Genomic DNA, 13,214 nt, shown 5'->3' on the forward strand with positions numbered 1-13,214 from the left:
GCTGCACTAGTGTGAGGTTCAAGAGCCAAATACTCAACAATCAACAACTGTTATGCAACTGCATTCATTGTCAAGATGTCCTCTCTCTGTTAGAGCAAACATGAGTTTATTTCGCTGAAGAACCTTTCAACCTAAATTCTGATATCAGTGCCAGGAGCTTGGTTATGTTATGTAAACCCAGAAGTGGATCATCTGTCTACATGAGGTTACATCAGGCCTCACACACAGCACAGTTCAAACTTAATGGCATGACAGTACAATGCAGAGCAATGAACACCCACTCTCTGGGCTTTGCAAACTTTTATCTCTGCTTCAGAATCAAACATCAGGCTTCCTCCAAACGCGCTTGTTTTCCAGGAGTCACAGGACGCCACGCGTTAAGTTACAGCAGCTGCACCTGTGGGCTGAGGTCAAAACGGGAAGTGCATTAAAAAAAAAAAAAAGATTGAGGCAGATTGTAGAAGTTGTGTCTTGCTGCACTCCATCATTTGCAGCCAGGATAAAAATGCTCAGCTGGAAGATGTGGTTAAATCAGCTGTTTGTCCGCTGCTCCTACACGAGCGCGCGTCGGAGAGATAACGAGATCACAGCGCGCAGGAAACACGCGGAATAATTTGAACCCATTAAAGGAGGCAGCTCGTCTGAAGTCCTACCTGATCCTGCTGCTGAGCCGCCTTCACCGACCCGTTCGAGTCTTTTGCAGAAGTCATGCTGGTGGATAAATGGGAGAAGAAGAAGAAGAAGAAGGAGGAGAGCGAGTGCGCACCGGCGTCCGCTGCTGACAGGTACAGAATAATGAAGCGGAGAGAGGCGCAGACCGAGGGAGGGGGGCTGGAGGGGTGTGGGGGGGCGTACAAAGCGTTCAAGGATATCCAGTGATTTGCTACGATAATGAAGAGACCGTGGGTGCAGACAGAGCTGCTGATGAGCAGGAACAGCTGAATGGACTCATGCAACTCCAAAAATAAAAGCGCTCGAGTCTTGAACGTCTCTGCACGTTTGAGACGCATTTCTTCACATGGAGTGAACACGTCGACACTTTTCGACTTGACATCCTTTCAGCAGTTAAAAACAAAAACGTATGCTCCATTTTTACTCTCATGTTCACAGCCAAGTAGAAATCTGAGGCAAACAGGATGAAAAATGCAAAAGCGGAACAAAAAAAATAAGTCCATTTAAAAATGGAGCAGGTGCAGTTGGTGGGAAAAGTCTTTTCAAACTCCTCTGCAGTCCAGTGGAAAGCTGCAGGTCTCTTTCCTTTTCCTTTTTTTTTTTTTTAAATTTCCTTCCACCACAAAAGGAGAACTCAAGGTTTTGTCCTTCCACCTGGACCTATATTTAGTTGCAGCAGGCTCCACTGCTCGGCTTCAAGCTCGCAGTCACTGATAATATGGAGACCTGTCAGTTTGGATCAGATCACTGTGGGCACTCATTACTGGCAAGTCCATTACACAGGAAATGGAAACAGGAATCAATGCCATGAAAAACAAAATACTTTCACGTATCAGCCCAGTTCTTTTTCGGATGGGATTCCTTATCTTGCTCGAACTATGGAGCACGTTCATGACAGACAAAGCTCTGTGCGTTGCAGTGCAGGGAGTCGGAGAAACAAGATTTGCATAGTGTGTCTATAGCCATAAAAATGATATTCAGTCCACTGTACTGTATGCCAATGCTGCTGTATTGTCTGCCAATAAAACAAAGCATTAGTGCTGGCCTGGCTCTTGAGAAGCAGAGCTACCGTCCTCCCACATAGAGCAGAAATAGTTCCTGTTCCTAACAAAACATTGTTTATGCTGTTACTCTCACACCGTGTGTCACATCTCTGTGTGCACACACACACACACACACAATCCACATTGTGGTTAGCACCACTTGTCTGTCTATTTGTGCCACACGCACACAAACACACACACACACACATACACACACGCACGCACAAAGGGAGCGCTCTCATGTTGAAGAGAGCGTTTCTTTAGAAGTCATGCACAGTCTCTGCAGAGCTCCTGGCCTTTTGAATCAGTCATCTGTTGGAAGTAAAGGAACTGAACAATGTCACGTAAGAAAGAAAGAAAGACTGTAACGTGATTCACAGGCAGAGAGGAGGATATGTTTTGCATCAATCTGAAGGGAAGATTCCCCTGTTGCAATAACGACTTCAGTATAATGTGCAGCAGCCCCTTTATTATCATTTGAAAGGGTAATTATTGTTTTACAGACAACAAGAAGGTTCTTATCAAGAAACGTAAATTAAAAGCACTAAATAGAACAAACCCCTAAATGCCGGAGTGAAGATATCAATCAGTCATAAAGTCTCAAACATACACAATGAATATAAAATATGCAAAGTGAATCATGACATGTTGTGATCGCTACAGGAAATTAAACTGTGCAATCTAGAGTATTCCCAGATGGGATCTTTGTTCATAACTTATTTTGAATTATGAACTTGAAGACAGGAAGTGCTGCCCGAGCTTTTAGTCAGATTACAAAAAAAAAGGAAGTGTTATCAGTCCTAGTTATACAAGAAAAAGTGTTTTATAGTTATATTAGGAGGTAACTTGCTTCCATGTTACTATCATAGCCCAGAAACTATGTTGTTTAATCTTCTTCTATCAATAAACTTTTGCAGGTTACATTGAATTGAAACACAGTATGAGATTGATACCCAGATACCCAGATGAGTTGAGTAAGACTACCCAGAGTCAGTAAGTAAGTAAGATCAGTGCATCCCATTAAAGTATTCCAGTATTTTCCATAACCATCAGATGTTATGCCTCTGGCCAGTGGAGCATTACAAAGTCGGGATAAAGGGAAGATGAAACAAGAGAAAGATATAAATAAATGTAAAATATATATAAAGTTGGACACAAAGATGAGATATTTTTCCGTGTTTCCGATGGAATGCAAACATTTATGTGACAGGGCGACTCAGATGGTCGACTTGAAAAGGCCAATCAACGCACCAAACACAACATTTGGCACTGCTGTTAGTGCACAGCTCCACACATGGCCCGAGGGAGCTGCATGACCAGCTCGCTGCCAAGACTGATTTCAGCACCACTGCTGTGGACAGCTCCACTGGCACGAGCTGGAGCCTCTTCACTGTTCAGAAAATTCAAACACACATCCAAATATACAATATGTGTAATTGGGTATGTGTCACAGAGTGCAGTAAATAAGAAAACAGCACGGAAATTGATGCATTTGATAAGTGACGATTACAGTTTATTACCTCAAACGTTAAACAGCCGCTCTTCTTATTTATAATCTGGTTTTACTCGTGTTTATGTGTTTTAGTTGCTTTAGTTTTTAACAGATCAGGGCAATATTTTCAAAATAAACACTGCATTAAATAAGCTAATATGAGGAGGGCTTAGGAGACCCATAATAATAAACGAGGAGAAACAATGAGGGGTCCAAAGATTGATCATTGCAACACATCATAGGTTTCCGGCAACAATTACCTTCCAAAGAAGCAACAATCAGGTCTAATTGGAGAAGCAAAAGGAAATGCAGACATGTGGGGTCAGCACGTGCCGGTGGAGTCTTTATTTCCACAGCACAGACTCTCCTTTAAACCACATTTTACCAGCTAATTACCTCCATTTTCATTTACATTCTGTTTTATAATTCAGTGTTTTATGTTCTGCCTGAGGCGGCATCTCTGGGTGACACCTGTAAAATAAATCCTGCTGTTCGAAGCCCTTAAACAAGCAGTGAATGTGCAGTGTTGTTAATGTTAGTGGAAGTGTCTTTTTCTTTTAGGGGAGCAACATAAATCCATTTGTTTAACTGTCAACAAACGGAGGGAAAGTCCTCAACTGCATGCTAGCTCCCCCCAGTGATCACCAACTGCCTGACATCTTTATGTTGGTCGAAAATAAATAAATATCTGTAATATTCCTCCTAGGACTACTCGTCTTGTTAATCGTTCTTTTCCTTAAGGCTTGTGTTAAATTTATTACCAGAACAGACACAAATTAGGCCTCAAAAACATCAATTTGTAGGTTGATGGGTTATAAAAAATGCAAATTGTGCTTGATAATTAGAAGAAAATGTGTTCTAACAAAGGAGATTGTTGCTAGTACATATGCTATAATATCTGAATCATTCATGCTGCCTGCCTGTGGCCGTAGCCATCAGTCTGCCAGGTGTTAGGAGCAAAGATAAAAAAGAGTACGCGATAAAGATGCCTAACAAAGGCCGGGGCACTTTTGTGAGATAACCAATCATTACCAGCCGACCAAAGAGCAGAGAAAGCCTCACACAGCCACTTAAAGCCAACAACGCCAGGCTGCAAACCATTACCCACCATGTTGTGTCTAAATGCATCCCTGAGGGTTGTTTCCAGTATACAGATGGTACAGTGGTGCTATGGTGATGAACAGAGGACACACATAATATCACCAACACATGTGCACTCTAATGTCATCCCATGCATCAGTACTGCAGTAGGTACTAGTAGCAAAGCATGGGATTTTCACACTTACTCTAAACTGTGTCAGGTTTAGAGGTGTAAAGTCAACTGTGTGGTAGTTTCTGCCGTGATTGTGTCGTTAATGTTTCATACATAATTAATCAGCCACCCACATTTTTTAATTATGCTGCTAATGTTTAATGCTGTGTACTGGCAACCAATATATTCAAATCTGACCTTTTCATGTGCAGTTTTTATGTTTTATGATTTCCTGTGGTCATTTTCTTATATTTCCTGATATTGAAATCGAGGATAATTAAAACACTAAGATATGTTGGGTATATTAAAGGTCAACTACAGCATTTTTACACCCAGTATTTTCAACTAATAAATGAATAAGTTTTCAGCATTTCCTCATGTGAATATTATTGCTATCAGTGTGCAGATGTAGATGTTTACATGCAAAAAAATACAGAAAGTCTAATTAATAGGACTCATTTAACAAAAAGATTTTGCCCTGCTGTCTGTCCTCTATGCATTCTCTGCTGAAATAGCACAATCTGTCCTGTCAGCTGTCAGTGTGCATGTCAGTCTTTCATTTTGCATAGTTTATGTGGTGTATGCTGGCTTCTTTCATCCCCACACTGTCTATTGCTAAATTTGTTGTTAAATTTGTTAAAAGTGTGTTAGATGCCAGACGGATACAACGTTCAAAACTGCTTACATAATCCACAGCAACAAGATGAGAGGAAGACTCTAAAAGCATGAAACAATTAGGATCATACAACAATCAGAACAAAACAACATGAGAAGCCTGGAGACATTTAACAAAGGACTTTCTGATAAAAGTGAGTTTAAACAAGACACGACAGAGTTGGCCTGACCAGTGTAACGAGGAACATAAAGGGGGGGGTGATGTGATCTGATTAGAGTTTATTAAAACCTACCAGCAGCACGCTCAATAAAGGTGGTCCAGAGAATTATTAGCTATTCTCCACAGCTGAAGAAAAATACAGATAATACATAACATTTTATTTCAGGTAGATTGTCAAAATATGAGCAGTGGAAAATGTTTGAAGGGCCGTGTGCTGAACTGACCTCAGTATGTTCGATACATCATCATCAGTGTTTGGACCACTGAGATATATTCCAATTACACTCTGCACATTTGAATAAATGCATCAAATATGAATAGAAATAATTGAGTCTACTTGTATCTTTAACATTTTCATTGAAGACCGCTGATTTTAGAGGGAGCTGCTCTGAGTCAGCCGTGCTGCCAGCTGTCAGTCCGACCAACTCCATCATCAGTCACGTCCCTCTCGCCCCCTGGCCTGCCGTGACTGCTTCAGCCAGCCAACTGGCAGCGCACCTGCCTCAGTGAGTGTACAAAAAAAAACTGTTTGCATTTCCTTCCCTGACTGCTGAGCAGCAGTTGTAAATCACAGGTTAAGGATAGTTCAATTCATAGTTCATCACAGATCATTACTGCACTTCATCGGTCATCAATTTGGCCCTGAGAAAACGCGCCTCCATATGTCGTGGAGTGATGAAAGGAAGAGAAGTTTTCAGACTGCAGGCGCAGGCAGTTTTTCACTGTCGGTACATTACAGAGGAGTAATTAACAAGTCCACAAGTCTTTAATCAGACCCATTATTGGTCTTTTACCAAGAGAGGATTTTCAGGGGGAAACGATTAATCTACCATTGTCTTGTCTGAAATTGCCTGGACACACACACACTGTAAAAAGAAAAAAAAAAGATTACATTAACTTTGTTTCATTCCCCACACTTTTAAACCTCACTCCTCGACCCTCATCAATACTTAACCGATTTTCTGGAAAGACTGCCCTGCTGCTCAACTTACTCATTAAACAAATCTTAAAGTTAAAACTAAAGTTCCTAAGCATTAAATCAATACTAAACACACAGTGGCTGAAGAGCATTTGAAGCTCCACATGCCACATTTCAATATACAATATACATAAAGTATCAGCAGCTGGACAGAGTAGTGGTAAGCTCCTCGTCCTCCGGCTAGGGAAGACCTCCTTACACTTACCCTGCGTTTGTACCTCACTTGTAAGTCGCTTTGGATAAAAGCGTCTGTCAAATGACTAAATGTAAGTATATTGTGAACATAATAATTTGGCAGATTGTTTAGTACAGAATGTTGTTTGTTTGTTTGTTTGTTTATTGCTTCCAACTTGTAATTATCTCCACAAGCTGACATGGTCTTTTTCCCCGGTCGGCTACTGACATTTACACTTAGCTTTAATATGATGTGAACAAGGCAATTACATCGTCCTGCGAGCACCCTAATTCCCATCTGAGGCAGTAATTCACAGAACGGTACACAAAGCTGTTTGTACTTACTAAAGAATAAAACACCTGATAACTCCTGAATTGGTAATGAGTAGTTTCAGAATAACAACATGTTTCACAGATAATGATAAGTTACAAGTGACTGGGTGGAGTAAATAATAATTCATTCATAAGCATGTGTGTTTTCTTAAATTCTTTTTCTGCTCCAATTTATATATAGCATTTATTTTTTCAGTGGATGTTGAGACATTTTGTAAATATATAAACATGCTTCATAAGAGCAGTTTGTGTTTCTAACAAGCGTCTTTCCAAACAGATCCATTCAATCTTCAGCCTGGATCATTGTGTATTTATTATTGATTTTTAAGGAATCTGCATCACTAATGCTAATTCATCTGCCTCTAGATTGTTTTTTGAGAAACTAACTATGAAGAACAAAATGGCTCTGTAGAAAAATATTATTAATATTTGCTCCATTCTGAGTTATGCAGGAACCTCTCATTAACAATTCATTAATTAACAGTTTGCTCCTCACAGTCTTGTGCGCCTTCTTGTAGTGTTACCCTCCATCTCAGAATATTCTTTTATTTTATAGCATTGTATAATGCCTGTACATAAATAAAATATCTGAGAATAAAACTGATTTATTTCATGTGCCGTTTTTGCCAATTCCATTATAATTATTAGGATCATGACTTTTTATGCTCCACAGTCCACAGTGTTTGCTGTGTGCGCATTAAAAAATTTTTCAAGTGCCAAAATATTTTGCTCTCGTGACCTTTAAACAACAAAATCCCACCAGCTCTTCACTGCACATCACAACTTTCAACCTGAGATCCCTCCTGCACAACACGCCACAGAGTAATATGGTGCAGAGGCTTTTCTCTTAATGCCCCCGAATGCAAATAGAAATAAAAGATCCGCACAGATCATTATCTGACATAAGTGACCACCTCGGGGACCAAAATGAAACACTGCTAAAAAAAAAAAAAACATGCACACTGTGAAAATAACCAACTGTGCCTCCATTATCATATAATCTCTCCCGAAGACTGCAGGGATTTAATTTTCCTTAAAATTTAGATGCTGCAGCCTGCAGAGAAAACACAAAACAAAGAGATATCTCACAAGTCTGAGAACTACAACCTTCAGAAGGTTCAGTAACTCTCAGGTTTCTCGCCTTATAATTCATTTACACCAACACTTACACAAAATATTTGGGTTTTTGTGCACTTAAACAGGTTTTATCGGGTTTGACAGCAGTATTATTCATAGCTTCCAGTGCTCACAGTGCATTGCTAGCATGTTTCCAGGTATTTTGAAATATCTGATGCCACTGATGCTGTGAAAAAGTTACTTTTATGAAATGTCTTTTGAAAATTGTAGTACTCTACAAAAAATCATATTGGTGTAACTGTGTCTCTCAACATAGGTTGAGTGCAGATTCCCTGAGTGGTTATGAATTAGATAATAAAATACTACAGCAAGGAAGTTATGTCAACAAGGAAACAGTAAAGTTGCTCATTAAGTATAGCAGCTGGCATATATGCAAAAAGAGAGGAGCAGGGTGAGTCAGCGTCCATTTACAAAGCATTAACCCATCTGCTGAAGCAGTCCTCATAAAACAGACTTACAAGCGTCATGAACTTTATGTGTGCCATTAATGACTTACAAGAGGATCATAAAATGAGAGGGAGAAAAAAAAGTTTCAAATTAATATTGCATTTTGGCGAGTTGGTGTGGAAATGTGTTGGAGCTAAAGCACAGCCTCTAGGTAATAAAGGAGCAATAGCAGCAACATGTGCCGTCAGGAACATGTAAATCATCCAATAAGCAAATATCACAGGTGTAAAGAATGGTACTCAGTGAGCTGAAAGGAAATGATAATGAATCCCATACTGTACAGGGATAGGGTAACGAATACATCAGTCCTGTTTTTCTTAAGGATGAAATAGTAGAGATACCAAGGGGAATGATTAAAAGCAAATTAGAAGCATCTGAATGAATAGTTCTTCATTCGCTACAGGTTTGAAAAGATTTTCATCGTCAGGCTACTTCATGTCCCCAAGGACGCCTGCCAACCAACAAAAAAAAAAAATTCCAATCTAGTTTACGTTTAATTATCCTCCCTATCTCTCTTTATTAGTACTTCACGTCCAAATGAGGCATGTTAGACACACAAAAACACCCTAACCTGCTTCTATCTCTCTCACACATACACACGCAGAGATAAAGACCAGGCGATAAGCACAAAGCCTCTCTAGCGTTTATTACTGTCTTTCAACCATTCGACTTTGCTTATCGGCAAATGATAACAGCACCTTTTCTCTCATACCTCCAGAAATGTCTTGGTTTGGTTTTATAAGCCCAGGTATTGAGATATCTGATTTCCACCTCCTCTCTCTATACTGTGGCGGTAAAAGGAATTTTGTTTGTAATGCTCGAAGCTTTGAAAACGACAAGATGCAAGTGATTTTAGCAATACTAACACAAAACAAGATTTCAAATGGAATTCCATTCACCCATCATATACATGCCTGACTGGAAGATATAAAAGACACACGCACACAAGTGAACCCAAATCAATCTGTGGCTATATGCCGCAAGCACTTTTTGGTTATTTCAGTGAAACCCCTTTAACCTGATCATCCGAAAACGTTAAACAAAAGTCTACAGCCATGCTAATGGCTCTGTGAGGCTGCACTTAGGCACAGCAATGATTTGAGATGAATGTTAACGTCATCCTGCCACAGTAATGTGCTCAAAATGACAATAGTAACACCTGGATGGTTAGCAACAATTTGTTTTACATGGTCATCGTTTGTGTTTTAGCATGGCAACATGTGCTAATTACCACAAAACTCAAAATACAACTGAGCGTGATGGAAACGTCACCAAGTATTTGACAAACTGGATTTTAAAGATAGAAGAAAAGCACCCAAACATATTACTGCATTATTTTACTGTGGACATATCTATACCACCATGTCAGAGAGCTATCTGCACCTCCTAACACAGGTCAGAACCGGGTGTAGGCTTGTGCAATCCATCATCCGTCATGATGATCTCTGGTCACATCAATGCAACACTTTGCAGCAAACCTGCAGGTCTTAATCATTTCACAGCTCAAGTTGAGACATTTCAGTTCATAACCACATGCATTAATCTTGCGTGGGGGCGATGAGCAAAAGGTGGGAGGTCACACACTATCAGTGCAACATAAGCATATGTAGAAAATGTCCTAGCCGTCCATCCAATGAGAGAGGTGGAGGTGAGGTGAAATTCGTAGTTGCAACAGCAGCAGTGAAGTAACAGTAGTATCTTGGAAACACAGACAACATGAAAATATTGTGACAGCTTGCACACTGTCAGCTCTTTGCCAGAGATCAGCCTCTCGGGGGATTTTGGATGCAGTTTTGAAAAACTCGTGTCAAACTCATATTGTGTCAAAGCGAATGCATATTTCAGGCATCAAGGCAACCACAAGGACAAAACCCCAGGACACCCAGCTAGATGAGTATCAGCTGCAAAGCTGTAGCCTGAGTCTTTCATAGCCAAACAGCGTCTCATTGTTGCCTCCTGCTACGCATGTGACACTGATAGCATCAAGTAAAACACCTTGCCCTGCTGAGCTCCAAAACTGTGTGTGTACCAACCCTAGGGAAGCTTTTAATATTATGGTCTTAATGAGCTACTGCTACTAAATTCGCCATGATTGCAGAAATACACTGAACTTCATTTTGCATATTTTTAAATTTTATAAAAAGACAAAGGTGAGGAGATTAGAATACTTTGCTAAAAAGGGTCTCAGCTGGACTCAAAGTGGGAAAATGTAATTGGATTGTCAGTCCTTTAAAGGTCACCGGGACTTCCCAAATATTACTTAGAAAAACTTCTTCTAATTAGGTCGAGCGAACTACTCAAGAACGTGTTCAAATTCAACAGAGTTTGTAAAAATAAAAGAATGTATCCTGTTAAATATATATGCTACTGAGGTGCATCTATGTCTAACAGGTTATATATTAAATATGTGTCTTAGCAAAAAAGCTGATAATGCATGATAAGACTGAGGAAGCACTCTGTGCATTACAGTCCAGGCTTTGCTTAACCACAATTAATGCCTCTAAGGAAAGTGCATTAAGGTATTTCTGTGCTGGGTCCTGCGTGTCTGGTTTTACCTTTTACATTTCACAGCAACAGCAAAGTAAAGACATTCTGGGTATTCTGAGATGTTAAATATCCTTTATAGACACAGGTAGAGATGCAGATTCAGTAAAAACAACCGAGTACCATACAGTATCAATCATATATCAATTAAGCTGCATAAACTTTAACTAAACCACTATACATTGTAACATGTTTGTATTTACGACCAAGTTGCTCTTCAGCACATCCCCGGAGAGAGAAGTGTCTAAAATTTACCAGCTGACATGTTTTTAGACATGATGACTATGATTATGCAACAAATTCTAACAACAACTTACATAATGGACTGTCATGCGAGGTGCCCATTATATCATCAGCCTGTTTGAAAGCTAAATAAATAAATTAACAGCACTGACACTTCTTCAAGCACAGAAACAGCTTGTAATTTGCTTTGAAGATGTCCTTGAAGTGCTCAATAACAGATTGATAAAAAGCATCTTTAGAGAAAAAAAAAGGAAAGTGACAGAATGCTTCACAGGGCAAACGTCAAACAAACGCAAACACGGGTCTCGTGTGTCTCTGAAAGGATTTAACAGACTCACCTTCCACAGTCTCTCCACCCGGGACAACTTGCGTGTTTTCATTGTGACGGTGTGGCTGCTTTTGATGGAGAGAGCGAAGACTGATGTGGATGCGGACAGAGACAGTGAATAATGATCTGGTCATAAACGAGACACACCTCAGCTCTCAGTGAGAATATTCCCATAGTCAGCATCTCCATACTAAGTGCCACACATTACGTGAGTGCCCATGTGGGTGTGGGCGCTGTTTGGGATATTGGCACGGACCTGTTCCAACTGAATCCCTGTCCTCCTTGTTTTTTCAAGTAAAGACCACGTCACCGAGGAGACCTCGCAGCGTCAACGGGAACCCGACACCGTTGCTGACACACCAGGAGAGGTCACGTCAGATCACCGAGGGAGAATCGGACAGAACCCGGTGTCCAACGGCTGATGACGGCCGCACTAATCTCTGAAATACAACCCCAAAGGAGATTGAGGATGGATGAGGCCGGAGCGCTTGGCCCCCTCACAACAATCAGCACTGAACCACTTACCTGGGCATTAACTGCATCTTGCCGTTCAGCACAGATCAGCATTACACACCATACGCAGAGCAGGGGCCACTTTATAGCGCTTTTTACCCAGGGTTGTTTATTCCCACAATCACCACCACTTTTCAGCCAGGAGCTATTTACCCACAACACCAATTTTCTCAATTGATAAAAGTGCTTCATACAGCTGCAGGCTTGAATTTCTAAAAGTCCGAGGAGGTCAAATGGACAGAGAGCACGGCCCAGTGAAGGTACTACCTGTTTCACTTAGTACACATCTGCGCCCTCGCGGCTACCGCTAATTATAGTGTCAGATGTGACAGAGCTATCGAGCTTCGTTGGCTCATGAATGATTAAAAATACTGCCGAACTAAAATATTCAGAAACCACAAAGTTTCTTAAAACGATATTAGACTCACAAATGTCTTTCCTATAAGCTGAAGCAGTGCTAAACGTAACAATGTTAAACTCTCATAGTGTCAAACATACAAAAACATGCCACCAATCTGCACTTCCCCGTTCTGGCATCTTGTCCTGTCTTGTATGTGCAGTACATTTCTCCAAACATGTTACTATACAATCAGTGCAGCTTCTTCCTAAACATATCTTGCAATAATGTCTCTGTTTCCCCCAGATGCAACAGCCAATCTGGTGAGTGGGGAAACTTCAATCATAATGGTTCGGCTTTCCTGTCTTTGGTGGGGTATGATTTGACAGGCTGCCAAGCTACAGAATAGTGAATCACTCCAAAGCACTCCCCGTTCTCTCCACCTCCGCTACACCAAACAATCATTATCTCCCCCATCTCTGTTCTGCTCAATGCGAGCTCCATACTGAACATCATCACAGAAGGCAACGCTCAACTCCCAGCTCGGAGAAAAGCAATCTTCTTCTCCAGTCCCAAAGCTGTGGGTCTCATTCAGACTCCTGGCGTAGAAACGCAGGAGAGAAATATTGACTGGAGATGATGACGATGCAGGGAAAGTTCAGCAATGTCCATTGTCTAAGACAGAAAAGGCTCTCCAAAGTGACGATGACCTGCACACATGAGCTCGCAGATAGACACATGCACGTCACGCTACCAAACCAGAGCTGAAATGAAGCGGTCAAGCTGTTACTCTATGCCAAAGTCGACCCGCCGCCTTTCAGCAGAAGTAACAAGGTACAAACCCACCTTCATTGCCAGAGAGGCGAAATGTTTCTCTCCTGTTGC

General features: G+C 40.8%; 1 protein-coding gene across 2 annotated transcripts in view; it reads right to left on the reverse strand.

The window, feature by feature from the left end:
• The window catches only part of LOC113171352 (dipeptidyl aminopeptidase-like protein 6), a 46,911-nt gene that overhangs the window by 26,200 nt on the left and 7,497 nt on the right, over positions 1 to 13,214 (reverse strand). Inside the window, exon 1 of one of the 2 annotated variants that reach the window (XM_026373652.1) lies at positions 654 to 763. The exons of the other annotated variant lie outside the window; for it this stretch is intronic. Coding sequence (XP_026229437.1) covers positions 654 to 710 — 57 coding nt within the window. The 5' untranslated portion in view covers positions 711 to 763. Of the gene's footprint in view, positions 1 to 653; positions 764 to 13,214 lie in introns of those variants that run through there. 2 annotated transcript variants of the gene reach the window in all.

This window comes from Anabas testudineus, chromosome 17 (assembly GCF_900324465.2).
Source record: "Anabas testudineus chromosome 17, fAnaTes1.2, whole genome shotgun sequence".
In the NCBI taxonomy this organism is placed as follows: Eukaryota; Metazoa; Chordata; class Actinopteri; order Anabantiformes; family Anabantidae; genus Anabas; species Anabas testudineus.